General features: G+C 43.6%; 1 protein-coding gene across 2 annotated transcripts; it reads left to right on the top strand.

Annotated features, from left to right (window-relative positions):
- The first annotated feature begins 10503 nt into the window (after positions 1-10503).
- On the top strand, positions 10504-13785 carry LOC145015686 (putative germin-like protein 2-1). 2 transcript variants are annotated; one of them, XM_078974162.1, is made up of 3 exons: positions 10504-10541; positions 13068-13156; positions 13250-13785. In XM_078974162.1, the coding sequence occupies exons 1-3, from the start codon at positions 10504-10506 to the stop codon at positions 13783-13785; spliced, it is 663 nt and encodes a 220-aa protein (XP_078830288.1). The 2 variants fall into 2 exon arrangements, with proteins under 2 accessions (XP_078830288.1, XP_078830289.1); XM_078974163.1 differs by lacking the exon at positions 10504-10541 and having other exon boundaries at positions 13042-13156.
- Positions 13786-14789: the final 1004 nt, after the last annotated feature.

Genomic DNA, 14789 nt, shown 5'->3' with positions numbered 1-14789 from the left:
CCTCTGTCTCCTCCTTCCATACCAAAAAGATCATTGTTGCTGATTCAACAAGGTTTTCCCACAATAGCTCCATTCCGGAGACAATGAACATGTCTGTTTCACAGGAGAGTAGGATTATCTCTGAATACAATCTGCTTCCTCCCAAGAGTCCAAGAAAATTAACTCCAGAGATGCCAGCTGCATTAGACGAGGTGGAGAAACCTACTAAACGAGGGAAGAAAGCTGTTGTTAAGAAAGAAGCAACTGAAGAGCCTTCTTCCAAACCCACTAAGTCAAAGAAACAGAAAGATGACAAAGGTGATTCCATTGCACCAAAGAAAGTCAGGAAAATGGCTCGCAGAAAACAAACTCCTTCACCTTCCTATTTAGAACAGAAACACGAGCACTCTACAGGTGAGGACGAGGAAGAGCAACATGAAGGTTCACCTAGGGGTAATACACCTCCTTGGCCTCTAACTCCGGTGGATATTGTCGATGATTCTGTTCCTACATGCACTTTATCTACACCCAAAACACCAGTTCAGGTTACCGTTGCTCCTCCACCCCCATCCTCATCACCCACTGCTTCTACAATTGCTCCACCACCGCCTGTTAGTTCTACTCCCGTCACCACTGCTCCATTACCACCTCCTATTTTCTCCAAAGAAATCTTCACCACTACACCTATCATCACCTCTACCACAGATTCTTCTGTCAACGTCAACACATCTGATGTGGGGGCGAAGACTGCAGAACCTCCTAAAGTCACAACCGAGCCAATTTCCCCAACTCCTTCAGGTGATTCTAATCCAGTTCTTGGAGGAGCTGAATTTGAGTTTGATTCTACTTACTACAGTCCCTACCAAATCCCCAGTGAGGAAGATGAATCTGCTCCTACAACCAAGCAGCAAATCGACAGTGTTCACGAAAAGTTTGATACACTGACCGATTCGACAAAGAAGTATAATGATGTTGTTCTTAAATCATTCATGGATACAAGCCTGCACCAATATACATAATCCATCGACAAATGTACTGCTGCTATGGATGATTCTACTTCTATGTGCAAACAAGCCACCTCCGATGTTAATGATCTCATCCATGACTCCAAGGTTTTTCTTGACTCTTTCAAGGGTCATGTTGATTCAAATGCTGCCAAGGTCACAGAGTCCATCGATTCGCTTTCTCAATCCCATCAAGACGAGCATACCAAGTTTGAGACTGTCCGTTCCGATATCTCTGCTGACAACAAGACCTTCCTTTCTTCTATTGACTCTTGGTTAAAAAACCTCACTGCTGATCTTCTCATGGAAAGGCAACTCAGAGATGATCTTGCTCAACAGACTGCACTAAATTTAGTACAAAAAGCATCACTTACCAAGGCCGAACAAGAGGTTTCCTTGTTAAAAACAGAACGAGCTGTTTTTCGCAGCTGTGCTGGGGATGTTCTTTCTTAACTACATAACGTGCTTCAGGCTCATGATCCCATTCTAATGCTTATAATTGACAATCATTTAACCTCTAAACTCCTTCCATCACTTGAACTCTTACGGGAAATGAAGGGTGTTTCGGAGAGAATTTGTAACAGCTCAAATTTTCAAATAAATTTTTCATTTAAATTAAAACATCATTATTCGACAAAAGAATTTATTCCGAGTTTATTGCAAAAATATAAATAACGAATCCCCAAGATCTTCAGCAATGGCAGTGTGTACGTGTCACGCCGGCGCCTTCCCACGGTCATCACTAGTACCTGAAAAACATAAACACAACTAGTAAGCATAAATGCTTAGTGAGTTCCCCAGTATACGACTTACCCACATATGCCTTCCGGCCCGGACCTTTCGATCCACATAACATTGCCTTCCGGCCCGTAACATAATCGCCTTCCGGCCCATAACATATCGCCTTCCGGCCCGTATTATATTGCCTTCCGGCCCATAGTATTTTGCCTTCCGGCCCATAATAGTATAAAACATAACACATATAACATATCACACATAACACATAAGTCATACATCATACCGTTCTTTCTATCACATAAAGTCTCGCCTTCCGGCCCGTATAAGCATACATCACATATAAAGCATCTACCTCTCTAGACATAGCATAAATATAACACATACGACCTTCCGGTCACGCAGTCAAACCCTTCCGGGTGAAGTATAGTGAGAAGACTCACCTCGTAGTATGCAAGCTATAAACCCTTCGAGCCACTCGCACTCGATCCTCTAATCTGCAGGCTCCCTATAACACCACATACCTTTATTAATGATCTTATCAAACAAGACAACTGACCCTACTAAATTACATACAGGTCAACAGTCAACTTGACCGGACTCGTCGAGTGCAAAGGCAACTCGGCGAGTCTAGACACCCCGACTCCACTCGCCGAGTCTAAGGAACGACTCGACGAGTCCCAGTAAGTCTTCAAGCTACTCGCCGAGTCTGAAGAACAACTCGGCGAGTCCTAGTGAATCTTCAAGCTACTCGCCGAGTCTGATCATTGGACTCGGCGAGTCCTTGCCATGCAGTCAATCAACTGCCTCCTGTAATTCGCATGATTTCGTAATATATAGATATGGGGCTTCCTGGACCTTCACATATACTATTACAGGGGTTTAAACACTTGTAACAACACTATAATCTATCAAATCCTTAAATGGGTTTCCTAAACCCTAGATTCATATACAACGCCAAAACTACAAAAATGATCCGAGGATTACCTGGAAAACGTGTTCCCTGTGTCCCCAACCTTCAGAGCTCGACCCCTTGATTCTCCTTTGATCACCACCTTGCCTCTCCTTGCCTAACCACCTCTTAAAGCTTCCACTAGCCTTTACCCTTGTTCCAGATGCCCACAGACTTTTTGGTTATCTTCAATCGGCCAAAAGACGAGACATGACGGCCCTAAAGGCATTATATACGATCCAGAATCAAAACGGCTAGGGTTTCAGCTGAACAGCATCGACTCGCCGAGTCCCTAATGGACTCGTCGAGTCCAGTCGCGAATCTGTGACTAAGACTGTGGTCCTACTCGGCGAGTCAGGCATCAACTCGCCGAGTTCCCCCCTTAAATATTCCCCAATTTAATTTAAAGTAATACCTGAAATTCCGGGCTGTTACAACTCTCCCTCACTAGAACTAGACTTCGCCCTCGAAGTCTCATTCTGCGAATAACTCCGGATGTTGCTCCCGCATTTCACTCTCCGGCTCCCAAGTCATCTCCGATCCCTTCCGATGTTGCCACTGAACCAACACCAGAGGTATCTCCTTGTTCCGTAGAACCTTGATCTTCCGATCCCTGATAGCTACTGGTCTCTCGGCGTAATTCAGGCTCGCATCCACCTGAATATCCTCTAACGGAACCACTGCCGCTTCATCGGCTATACACTTCCTCAACTGTGATACGTGAAAGGTATTGTGAATCTGACTCAGCTCCGCTGGCAACTCCAACCGATAAGCTACCCGACCTACCCTTGCAATTACCCGAAATGGACCTATGAACCGGGGCCCCAATTTGCCCCTCTTTCTGAACCGAATCACTCCTTTCCAAGGAGAAACCTTTAGGAGAACGAAGTCGCCAACCTGGAATTCGAGCTCGGACCGGCGTCTGTCCGCATAACTCTTCTGTCGGCTCTGGGCGGTCAATAACCTCTGCCTCACCCGTTGAATCTGTTCGGTCGTCTGAAGTACGATCTCTGTACTGCCCATCACTCTCTGTCCCACTTCTCCCCAGCAAATGGGAGTCCGACACCTCCTACCATACAACAACTCAAAAGGTGGCATACCAATGCTCGAATGATGGCTGTTGTTGTAGGAAAACTCAGCCAACGGCAGATGCGCATCCCAGCTACCCCCGAAGTCTACCACACACGCTCTAAGCATGTCTTCCAATGTCTGAATCGTCCGCTCGCTCTGACCGTCAGTCTGGGGATGGTATGCGGTACTAAAATGCAGTTTAGTACCCAACTCCTCATGGAATTTCTTCCAGAACCTGGAAGTGAAATGTACATCGCGGTTCGAAACAATCGAGGTCGGCACTCCATGCCGAGATACTATCTCTCTCACGTATAACTCTGCCAACTTCTCTGCTGATGAACTTTCGCTAATGGCAAGGAAGTGTGCACTCTTTGTTAGCCTATCCACAATCACCCAAATCGCATCGACTCCCCTGGCAGTTTTCGGCAATTTGGTGATGAAATCCATCGTGATCTGTTCCCACTTCCACTCAGGAATCTCCAAGGGTTGCAACTTACCGTGCGGTCTCTGGTGCTCGGCCTTAACCCTACGGCAGGTCAAACACCTCTCAACGAACCAGGCGACGTCTCTCTTCATGCAAGGCCACCAATACTCCTTTCTCAAATCCAAATACATTTTCGTAGCACCGGGATGGATCGAGAATTTCGATCTGTGTGCCTCTTCCATCAAAGTAACACGCGTACCGCCCACGAATGGTACCCAGATCCGACCCTGAAATGTCAGAAGTCTCCGTCCATCCATAACGAACTCTGAAATCAACCCGACGACCCGCTCCCGTTTCTGCATCCCAGACTTCACAACCTCGGCCTGTGCCCCACGAATAGCATCTAATACCGGAGTCATCACCGTCAATCTCAAACATACGTCCCGCAATGGAGTGCTCTCCGCCCTACGACTCAATGCATCGGCTACCACATTAGCCTTGCCTGGGTGGTATAGGATCTCACAGTCATAATCCTTAACCACGTCTAACCATCTCCTCTGACGCATATTTAGGTTGGGTTGATCCATCAAATACTTCAAACTCTTATGGTCCGTGTATATGGTACAACGAACTCCGTACAGGTAGTGACGCCAAATTTTGAGGGCGAACACTACTGCCCCCAACTCTAAGTCATGCGTGGGATACCTCGCCTAGTGAGGCTTCAGCTGCCTCGATGCATAGGCTATCACATGGCCCCTCTGCATCAACACTGCACCCAGTCCCGAAATCGATGCGTCGCAATATACAACAAAGTCCTCCATCCCTTCTGGGAGAGCTAATACTGGGGCTTCGCACAGTCTCTGACGAAGTGTCTCGAAGGAAATCTGCTGCTCGGGTCCCCATGAAAATGTAACACCCTTCCGGGTCAATCTGGTGAGCGGCACCGCGATCTTGGAGAAGTCCCTAATGAACCTCCGATAGTACCCCGCCAACCCAAGGAAACTCCTGATCTCAGAAGGTGACTTCGGTGCCTCCCAACTCATCACTGCTTTCACCTTGGCCGGATCAACCAATATCCCTGCCTGATTTACAACGTGCCCCAGAAATTGGACCTCCCGTAACCAGAAGTCACATTTGGAGAATTTTGCATATAGCTTCTCCGACCTCAGTACCTCAAGAACCTCCCTCAAATGCCCCTCATGCTGTTCTCTAGACCGCGAATACACCAGAATATCGTCGATAAATACAATTACAGACCGATCCAGCATCGGCCTGCATACCCTGTTCATGAGGTCCATGAACACTGCTGGAGCATTGGTGAGCCCAAAAGGCATCACCACGAACTCGTAATGCCCATACCGCGTCCTAAATGCTGTCTTCTGGACGTCCTCATCCCGCACTCTTACCTGATGGTACCCTGATCTCAAATCAATCTTGGAAAACCAAGATGCCCCTTGCAACTGATCGAATAGATCATCGATCCTCGGTAACGGATATCGGTTCTTGACCGTCACCTTGTTCAGTTCCCGGTAATCGATACACATCCGGTGTGAACCATCCTTCTTCTTGACGAACAGAATCGGTGCTCCCCACGGCGAGCTACTCGGCCGAATAAATCCCTTTCCCAACAACTCCTGAAGTTGCGAGGACAACTCTTGCATCTCTGGAGGTGCAAGACGATAAGGCACCTTCGCAATAGGCGCAGTCCCTGGAACTAGATCGATACCAAACTCTACTTGCCTCGCAGGAGGTACTCCCGGCAAATCCTCGGGAAAAACATCTGGAAACTCGCGCACCACTGGAACCTCCTCCACTGTCTTCGGCCTCTTGGAAGTCTCCCGCGTATCCATCACATACGCCACAAAACCGTTACATCCCCGCTGTATGCATTGCCTCGCCCTAGCGGCCGAACAAAAAGCTGATCCCGAACGGGTACCCTCGCCGTATACCGTAATAACTCCCCCACTAGGGTCTCGTATAGTCACCAGCTGACGCTCGCAGTCGATGACAGCGCTGAATCGGCTCAACCAGTCCATGCCTACGATGACACAGACGTCCCCCATCGCAATAGGAACTAGGTCAATCGGGAACGCGACCCCGAAGATCTCTAGCACACATCCCCGAAGAACCTCCGTAGCACAAACCACCCTCTCGGCCTCAATAGAAACACTCAAAGGTCGACTTAACGGCTCACGACTAGTGCCGATATGCTGACTAAAGGTTAACGATACAAACGATCTACTCGCACCCGAATCAAATAACACTAGAGCAGGCATAGAATTCACAAGAAAAGTACCTACACATACATTAACATAAGCATAACATTTCGACCTTTAAGTAAATACGTAAATGATAACATACCTGCCACGACATCGGGTGCAGCGCGGACCTCCTCCGCAGTCAGCTGAAAGGCTCTTCCGCGAGCCCTCGGGGCCTCGACCTTCGTCGGTCGGGTCTCAGTAGTCCTGGTAGTAGGTGTAGTTCCCTGACGAAGCTACGGACACTCGGCCTTCCGATGGCCTGTCTGGTTGCAGTGAAAGCAAACCATAAACCCCTTGGGGCAATCCCTGGCAATATGTCCCTCCTTGCCACACTTGTAGCAACCACCAGCTCGACACACCCCCTCATGACTCCTGCCGCACTTCACGCAAGTGCGACCCTTCGGACCTCCCATCCTCGAATCAGCGAACTTAGTCCGCTTGGCTGCCGGCTGAGACTGAGCCGGCCGCCGATCCACCTACCGAGACTCAGCCTCCTCCCTCGCCTGAGTCTCCAACTCGATCTCGCGCTTCCTGGCGTTCGCCTGAAGCTCAGTGAAAGTACGATAGGTGGAGTTTGACACAAACTCCCGGATCTCCCTCTTCAAAACGCCCAAATACCAGCTCATCCGCGACTGCTCCGTAGATACCAGCTCGGGGCAGAACATTGCCCTCTCATGAAACTTCCGCGTGATCACCGCCACGGAATCAGTACCCTGCTTAAGGGTCAAGAACTCCTGAATCAATCGCTCCCTCTCCACCGGGGGAACGTACTCGTCCCTGAACATCTCCGTAAACCTCTCCCATGTCACCGCTGAAATCTCTGCCTGAGTGAAGTTCGCCGTCACGAACTTCCACCAATCCTTTGCTCCCAGACGGAGCTGGTTCAAGGCGAACCGTACCCTCAGGTGCTCCGGGCATGAGCAAGTATAGAAGCACCCCTCAATGTCGGCGATCCACCTCATAGCCGCAATCGGATCCTACGTCCCATCAAATTCAGGGGGTTTCGTGTTGCTGAATTCCCTGAATAGCAATGAATCACCCCCTTGCGGCCTAGCAGCAGCCACAGCTGCGGTAGCGGTAGCGACTGCAGCTTCAGTAAGTGCGGCGTACCGCTCCTCAAACTCCTCCATCAGAGTGGTCTTAATAGACCCAAACATCTCCGGGATCTCAGCCCGAACCGCCGCAACTACTTCTTCCTGAATAATCTGACGAATCTCCTCGTCACTTGCACCGCTCGAACTCGCCCCATTGCGTGTGATGACCATGATGTCTCTGAAATACAACATAAAACCATCAGAGACTCCACCAAGTACAATTGTACTCGATACGCGCCCTACTCAGTCTCCGATTTCCAGGGATTCTTACTTGGGTCTTCCACTGATCCGGTGCCTTCGGTAGTACGGGCCCAATACTACCGACCACACCGTATCAGTATTCGTCCCAAATCTTCCTCCCCAAATCCCGAATAATGAGTACTCTACCTCTAGTATGCACTATCTACTTGCACGCTACCAAATATCTCATATAAACAATCTCCCTAGACTAAGGCATCACGAAACAGGCAATTCTAGTCCTATCATGTATACCTAGTCTTCTAGCATGCATAACAATTCATAAATCAGTGCATAACATAACATTGTAAGGTATTCTGGGGATCTTTACCGTTCGGGCGCTGGCTGATCGTACACACTGCTCCATTCTTGTTTTACCGCCTTACCATTTATGAAATGTTGTGTCCTTATTATTTTAAAAAGGTTTTTTTTTTCCTCAAATCCCCGGTCTGAGTTCAGTTGCACCCGAAAGTACACCCGAATCCCTCAAACCAAGGCTCTGATACCAATTGTAACAGCTCAAATTTTCAAATAAAATTTTCATTTAAATTAAAACATCATTATTCGACAAAAGAATTTATTCCGAGTTTATTGCAAAAATATAAATAACGAATCCCCAAGATCTTCAGCAATGGCAGTGTGTACGTGTCACGCCGGCGCCTTCCCACGGTCATCACTAGTACCTGAAAAACATAAACACAACTAGTAAGCATAAATGCTTAGTGAGTTCCCCAGTATACGACTTACCCACATATGCCTTCCGGCCCGGACCTTTCGATCCACATAACATTGCCTTCCGGCCCGTAACATAATCGCCTTCCGGCCCATAACATATCGCCTTCCGGCCCGTATTATATTGCCTTCCGGCCCATAGTATTTTGCCTTCCGGCCCATAATAGTATAAAACATAACACATATAACATATCACACATAACACATAAGTCATACATCATACCGTTCTTTCTATCACATAAAGTCTCGCCTTCCGGCCCGTATAAGCATACATCACATATAAAGCATCTACCTCTCTAGACATAGCATAAATATAACACATACGACCTTCCGGTCACGCAGTCAAACCCTTCCGGGTGAAGTATAGTGAGAAGACTCACCTCGTAGTATGCAAGCTATAAACCCTTCGAGCCACTCGCACTCGATCCTCTAATCTGCAGGCTCCCTATAACACCACATACCTTTATTAATGATCTTATCAAACAAGACAACTGACCCTACTAAATTACATACAGGTCAACGGTCAACTTGACCGGACTCGTCGAGTGCAAAGGCAACTCGGCGAGTCTAGACACCCCGACTCCACTCGCCGAGTCTAAGGAACGACTCGACGAGTCCCAGTAAGTCTTCAAGCTACTCGCCGAGTCTGAAGAACAACTCGGCGAGTCCTAGTGAATCTTCAAGCTACTCGCCGAGTCTGATCATTGGACTCGGCGAGTCCTTGCCATGCAGTCAATCAACTGCCTCCTGTAATTCGCATGATTTCGTAATATATAGATATGGGGCTTCATGGACCTTCACATATACTATTACAGGGGTTTAAACACTTGTAACAACACTATAATCTATCAAATCCTTAAATGGGTTTCCTAAACCCTAGATTCATATACAACGCCAAAACTACAGAAATGATCCGAGGATTACCTGGAAAACATGTTCCCTGTGTCCCCAACCTTCAGAGCTCGACCCCTTGATTCTCCTTTGATCACCACCTTGCCTCTCCTTGCCTAACCACCTCTTCAAGCTTCCACTAGCCTTTACCCTTGTTCCAGATGCCCACAAACTTTTTGGTTATCTTCAATCGGCCAAAAGACGAGACATGACGGCCCTAAAGGCATTATATACGATCCAGAATCAAAACGGCTAGGGTTTCAGCTGAACAGCGTCGACTCGCCGAGTCCCTAATGGACTCGTCGAGTCCAGTCGCGAATCTGTGACTAAGATTGTGGTCCTACTCGGCGAGTCAGGCATCAACTCGCCGAGTTCCCCCCTTAAATATTCCCCAATTTAATTTAAAGTAATACCTGAAATTCCGGGCTGTTACAGAATTGTTCCTCTACAACAAAAGGGAGAAGAGAAGCCAAAACCTATTTCAATTAAACCGAAGGTCAAAACCGAACCGAAGGATAATTTAGCTTTGGGTTTTGGTATCAAAGAAAAGAAAAGCATGTTATTTGAGAAGATGATGAAGATGTCGAAGATCAAGAAACTATTTCTGAGATCCTGAAGTGAAAGAAAAGGGATGAGGAGATAGATAAAAATCTTCGAATTGCTAAGGAAGCTGAGTAAAGAGAAAAGAAGAAGAAAAAAGAGGATGATGCATTAAGTTGCAAGAAGATGTTGTTCCCTCCTTGGACTAGGGAGACACTGATCAAAGAAGCCATAGTCTCCAAGCACACTCAGGCTGGAACCTGTGACTTCGTTTGATTGTGATAATACAAGGGATTCACAGTTTGATATGCCTATAACACGAAAGGCATTCGTTTTCACTGCTTTGATTCAACTATTGAAGTTCCTTCACCTCATCCTCAGGTCGACCGTGAACTGATTGATTTTTACCTCAAGTTCGGTCAACCTCAGTATCTGACCTGGAGTGCTCAGAAGATTACTACGGTCAAGGTGCTGAAGCCATCGCTTGCAGGGAAGTTTATCAATGTCTCTTTCAACATAAACCGAGGTTCGGATAACTCGGTTTCTGCCATTTCCCTAGCAGACCTTCCTAACCTGAATCCTCATGATTAGATCCTGCTCTTCAACATTTTTCTTACTAATGCAAAGGAGTATGGACCAATTTTGAAACATCTAAAACGAATGATAGCCTGTTATATCCACAAAGTTGCAAAGATAGATCAGGAAGTGGCTAATGTCTTGAGAAAGAAACCGAAGGTGAAGCCAAATGCAAAGCCAGGAGATGTCAACAAAATGACTCTCGGTTAAATAGATTCTGCTTACCTCACGGTCATGTTTACAAGGGCCAGAAGGGAAAGGTTCTTGTTTGCTCTGGTGGACAAACATTTGTTCACTACTGACTGCCTAGAACACATCATCAATATCATTCATCATTGCAAGGCGAATTCTGAGTAAGATAAGAAGAACTTCATAGACATGCTCCGGTGGTATGTTACTTTTAGACAAACTCTTTTGGCCATTATACCGGGTGTGTTCAAGACTGTGAAGAAGTCAGTGATAGCTCAACCGAACTGAGCTCTCGGCTCCATTGACACAAAGGGGGAGATTGTTGGGTATTATGTGTTGCGTCATGAGCCAGTCTTTTGTGTATCCAGTTTTGGCCTATCCAACCGTGATTATGGTTATGTAGTATTATATATAGTGCATGGATGTATGCCATAAATATACGCTAGTCAATTTGATTATCTTTTGAATTGTAACCCTAAGCACCTCAACAGTCGAAGTTCTTCATCGAGCTCTTCGGGGGTGTTAAAGTTTAATCATTCAACATCGTTTAAACCATTCTTGTGTTCTTTATTTTTCATTTATTGCTTTTCTGCTTGAATCTATCGATCATTAAGGAATATTATTCCAACATATTTTTAATATGATACTTTTTTAGGCAAACCTACAACGATTGGATTTTTGAGAAACTGTAACATGAGCACCATGCAATTTTCTTTCATCATTTCAAGATGGTTAAATGCAAGAAATAACAACATATTTTTATTTATTTGTTTATGACACTATCTTGCTTTCATTTCTTCATTTTAAAACATTGTACTTTGTATATATACTTTTTCTATCCATTTATATTCAAAAAGGTTGAGTTCTTTGAGATTATCACTTGAACTTTCCTCTTTACAAAATTTGAAATTTCTAGGGTTTTTTTTTTATTTATTTTTTATTTTTTTTTATGAGTCGGTGTGGGTGCACTTACAGTGAAGACAAGCTTGAAGCACCATCTGGATCTGCAGTTCATAATGACACATTTAAATCTTCTTGTTATGCAACGAAAGATGGATAAACCTGAATACATTTTGTCTAAAACATTAGTATAAAAAAGAACTAGGAGAATGATAAGGTTATAAGGTTCTTAACTTTTAGGATTTTTACTAAGTTGTAGTATCAAAAAGAACTAGGAGAAGTATAAGGTTTTTAACTTTTAGGGTTTTTACTAAGTTTTTATTTGTATCGATAGGTAAATGCAATAGTTTTTTGTTTGGAAGTTTAATCATTATAAATTTATTTATTGGATTCTTATTATTATAGATGTATTGTTTTTTTTTTTCTTTTTCCATTTTGGGCAGAAAAAGATATGAGTTTTTATTAATTATCTAATTTTTTTTCAAAACAATAAAATCATTTTAGTGACCGATTATTGACAAAAATATCTGTCACTAAAGCCGGTCGGTAATCTGTCAAAAAATTTCGTCCGTCGGTAATCAATCACATTATATGTCAGTCGGTAGTCTAATCTGGTACAATTTGGTCGTTAACTTGGTCAAACAAGTTCAACAAAGGGACGTCGTTCGCTATATGTTGGTAGTTCGTCACAAATTCCGTCGTAATATTTACCCGCAAGGCTTTTTACGACGTAACTAATTCCTTCGGTATTCTGTCAGAAATCGGCTTTAGCGACGGGTTTTGGATAGATATGACCATCAGAAATTGTCCAGTTTTGTAGTAGTACTAGCAATAGGTTTTCCACGACAAAAAGAAAAAAAAAATGATTTTCTATTTTGATGAAAAAGTATGTTTTATATATTAATTATTGTTTTAGCGATGGTGAATTTTACCTACAAACATGCTCTAGCTATCCCATCACCTGTCTCTTGTAGTTAGCCCGGCCGAAACTATCCCATCACCTCACTACAAACTGGTAATCGCTTTCATGTCGTGTGTGATTAGTTTAACAAAGTTAGCACTTAAGAGGTACATGGTAGGCTTAAGATAACAGGTTGAGATTGACCAATTCTTAATTAGTACTAAAAATTAAAGATAGTCAGGTGTTGGGAAGCCGGCTGACCAATTCCTTTTCCGGACTACTCCGTATAGTACATGATAGATAAACGTCATTCTCCAGTGCCTATTATTCATTTACAATGTGTAAGGCGGCAAATCCTTCAAAGATAAATTTTGCTAAAATAAATGCAAAACGATATATAGAAGAATCATGCAGATTAGGTCTATATATATGGAGTCACTAAGCAGCTGTTTGTCTCACCACAAAAAAAAAAAAACATATATCTTCTATCCCTAAAAGAGATTTAGCTTTTGATTTCATAACTTTCTGTAGTTCCCGCTGAGAATATTAAAAGAAATGTCGAGCAAACTCGTTTTGTTGAGTGTATTAGCTCTAACTTTTAGCTACCTTGCGTTAGCCTATGAGCCTAGCTCCCTCCAAGATTTTTGTGTAGCCGATCCCAATTCGTCAGGTACTTTAAGACGTTACTTGTAGTTACAAATCTCCTATTCTCTTTTACTTAATATTTTCTCGTAACAAAATATTGGCTTTATATAACATGCAGTGAAAGTAAATGGTGTGACATGTAAGAACCCGATGCAAGTTCAAGCAGAGGATTTCTTCTTCAGTGGGCTACACCTCAGGGGTAACACATCGAACCAATTGGGATCAAAGGTGACCCCAGTGTTTGCTGCTCAGTTACCAGGACTAAACACTTTGGGCATCTCAATGGTTCGGATTGACTACGCACCATGGGGACTTAATGCTCCTCACACTCACCCAAGAGCCACCGAGATTCTTACTGTTCTTGAAGGGACACTACAAGTTGGATTTGTAACTTCTAATCCCGATAACAGATTTATCACAAAGGTGCTTCAAAAGGGTGATGTTTTCGTGTTCCCAGTGGGGCTTGTTCATTTCCAACGCAATGTGGGTAATGGATATGCTGTGGTTATTGCTGCATTAAGCAGTCAAAACCCAGGTGCCATAACAATTGGGAATGCTGTTTTCGGTGCAAATCCTGCAATTCCAGCGGATATTCTTGCTAAGGCGTTTCAAGTGGATAAGAGTGTGGTGGATCAGCTACAAGCGAAGTTCTAGAGTTTCAAAGATTCTAATTACAGAAGGATATGATTAGAGCTGTTGTTCAGCTCGTGTGATTATTGTATGGGTTCATTCAAAATTATTTGTGTGCGGTTTTCTTTTTGAGTTCTAATTCTTTCTTTGAAAAAAAAAGAGCATTGGTATTAATTCACGTGAACGCTACATGTTTTGTTGATTTAATACGAGCGATGATTGTTATATTTTAAGCTTTATTGACAACAAAATATTAAGTGTACGTAGATGAAGAAGTTTACGGTCTTAAATCAGTCTTAAATCTCTCCTGGATCGATCCGTTGAGGTGCAAGAAATTCCAAAAAGAGTTGTATATCCAGTAAACTTGTCATCTTTTTTTCTCATATTTTCGAAAATGGAGTAGACAAAAATATAGCATGACTTTAATGTTTATTTAATCAAAAGTAATCGCTAGTCTTAACAAGCATGGGGAAATGTTTATCTAAAGTCAAAAGTGCATAATGGAATAAGGACTGTTATATATTGTTCTTAATTTAAGACTAACATCAAAGACTTTCATTTGGTGACTTATTTTGAGCACTAAAACCATAACATGAAGAGATTAGTGATTCTTTCCTTTTTGTTCATGCCTTGAAGATTACTTACATGTCAGTTTTTGCTTTCTTGAAGTTTATATTAGTTATGAACTTCAAGCTTAATAGTTATACGAGTTTTATAAGACTAGCATCTTAAATCAAGTTTTATAAGACTAACATCTTAAATCAAGTTTAGTTTTTGTTGGTGTGTCAAATGTTTAATATTCTCCATCAACTTCTAAGCCTCCCTTGGAGGATTCAAAGTCTATGAAGGTTGTTAAACTCTTATTCTTCTTTGATGCTTCTTTTCTTTTCAAACTTTGCATGAAGATCCATGGTTGGTTATAACTAGTTTACAATTGTTAAAAAAAAATATATTCAAGTCTTCTATTGCTAAAATCTTGTTTTGGAAGCTAATTTTTGAATAAAAACCTAATAAAGTAAACATTTTAT

The sequence above is a fragment of the Lactuca saligna genome, chromosome 9 (genome assembly GCF_052625555.1).
Source record: "Lactuca saligna cultivar CGN05327 chromosome 9, ASM5262555v1, whole genome shotgun sequence".
Classification (NCBI taxonomy): domain Eukaryota; kingdom Viridiplantae; phylum Streptophyta; class Magnoliopsida; order Asterales; family Asteraceae; genus Lactuca; species Lactuca saligna.
The sequence above is the reverse complement of the archived record's forward strand: the minus strand, read 5'-3'. Positions and strand labels throughout refer to the sequence as shown.

Excerpts from the sequence above, each read along its gene's own strand:
- LOC145015686 (XM_078974162.1), top strand. The coding sequence starts at position 10,504 with ATGATTAGATCCTGCTCTTCAACATTTTTCTTACTAAT. Across the intron at positions 10,542-13,067 it reads TCAACATTTTTCTTACTAAT|TGTATTAGCTCTAACTTTTA; the intron begins GCAAAGGAGTAT and ends CGTTTTGTTGAG. Across the intron at positions 13,157-13,249 it reads AGCCGATCCCAATTCGTCAG|TGAAAGTAAATGGTGTGACA; the intron begins GTACTTTAAGAC and ends TATAACATGCAG.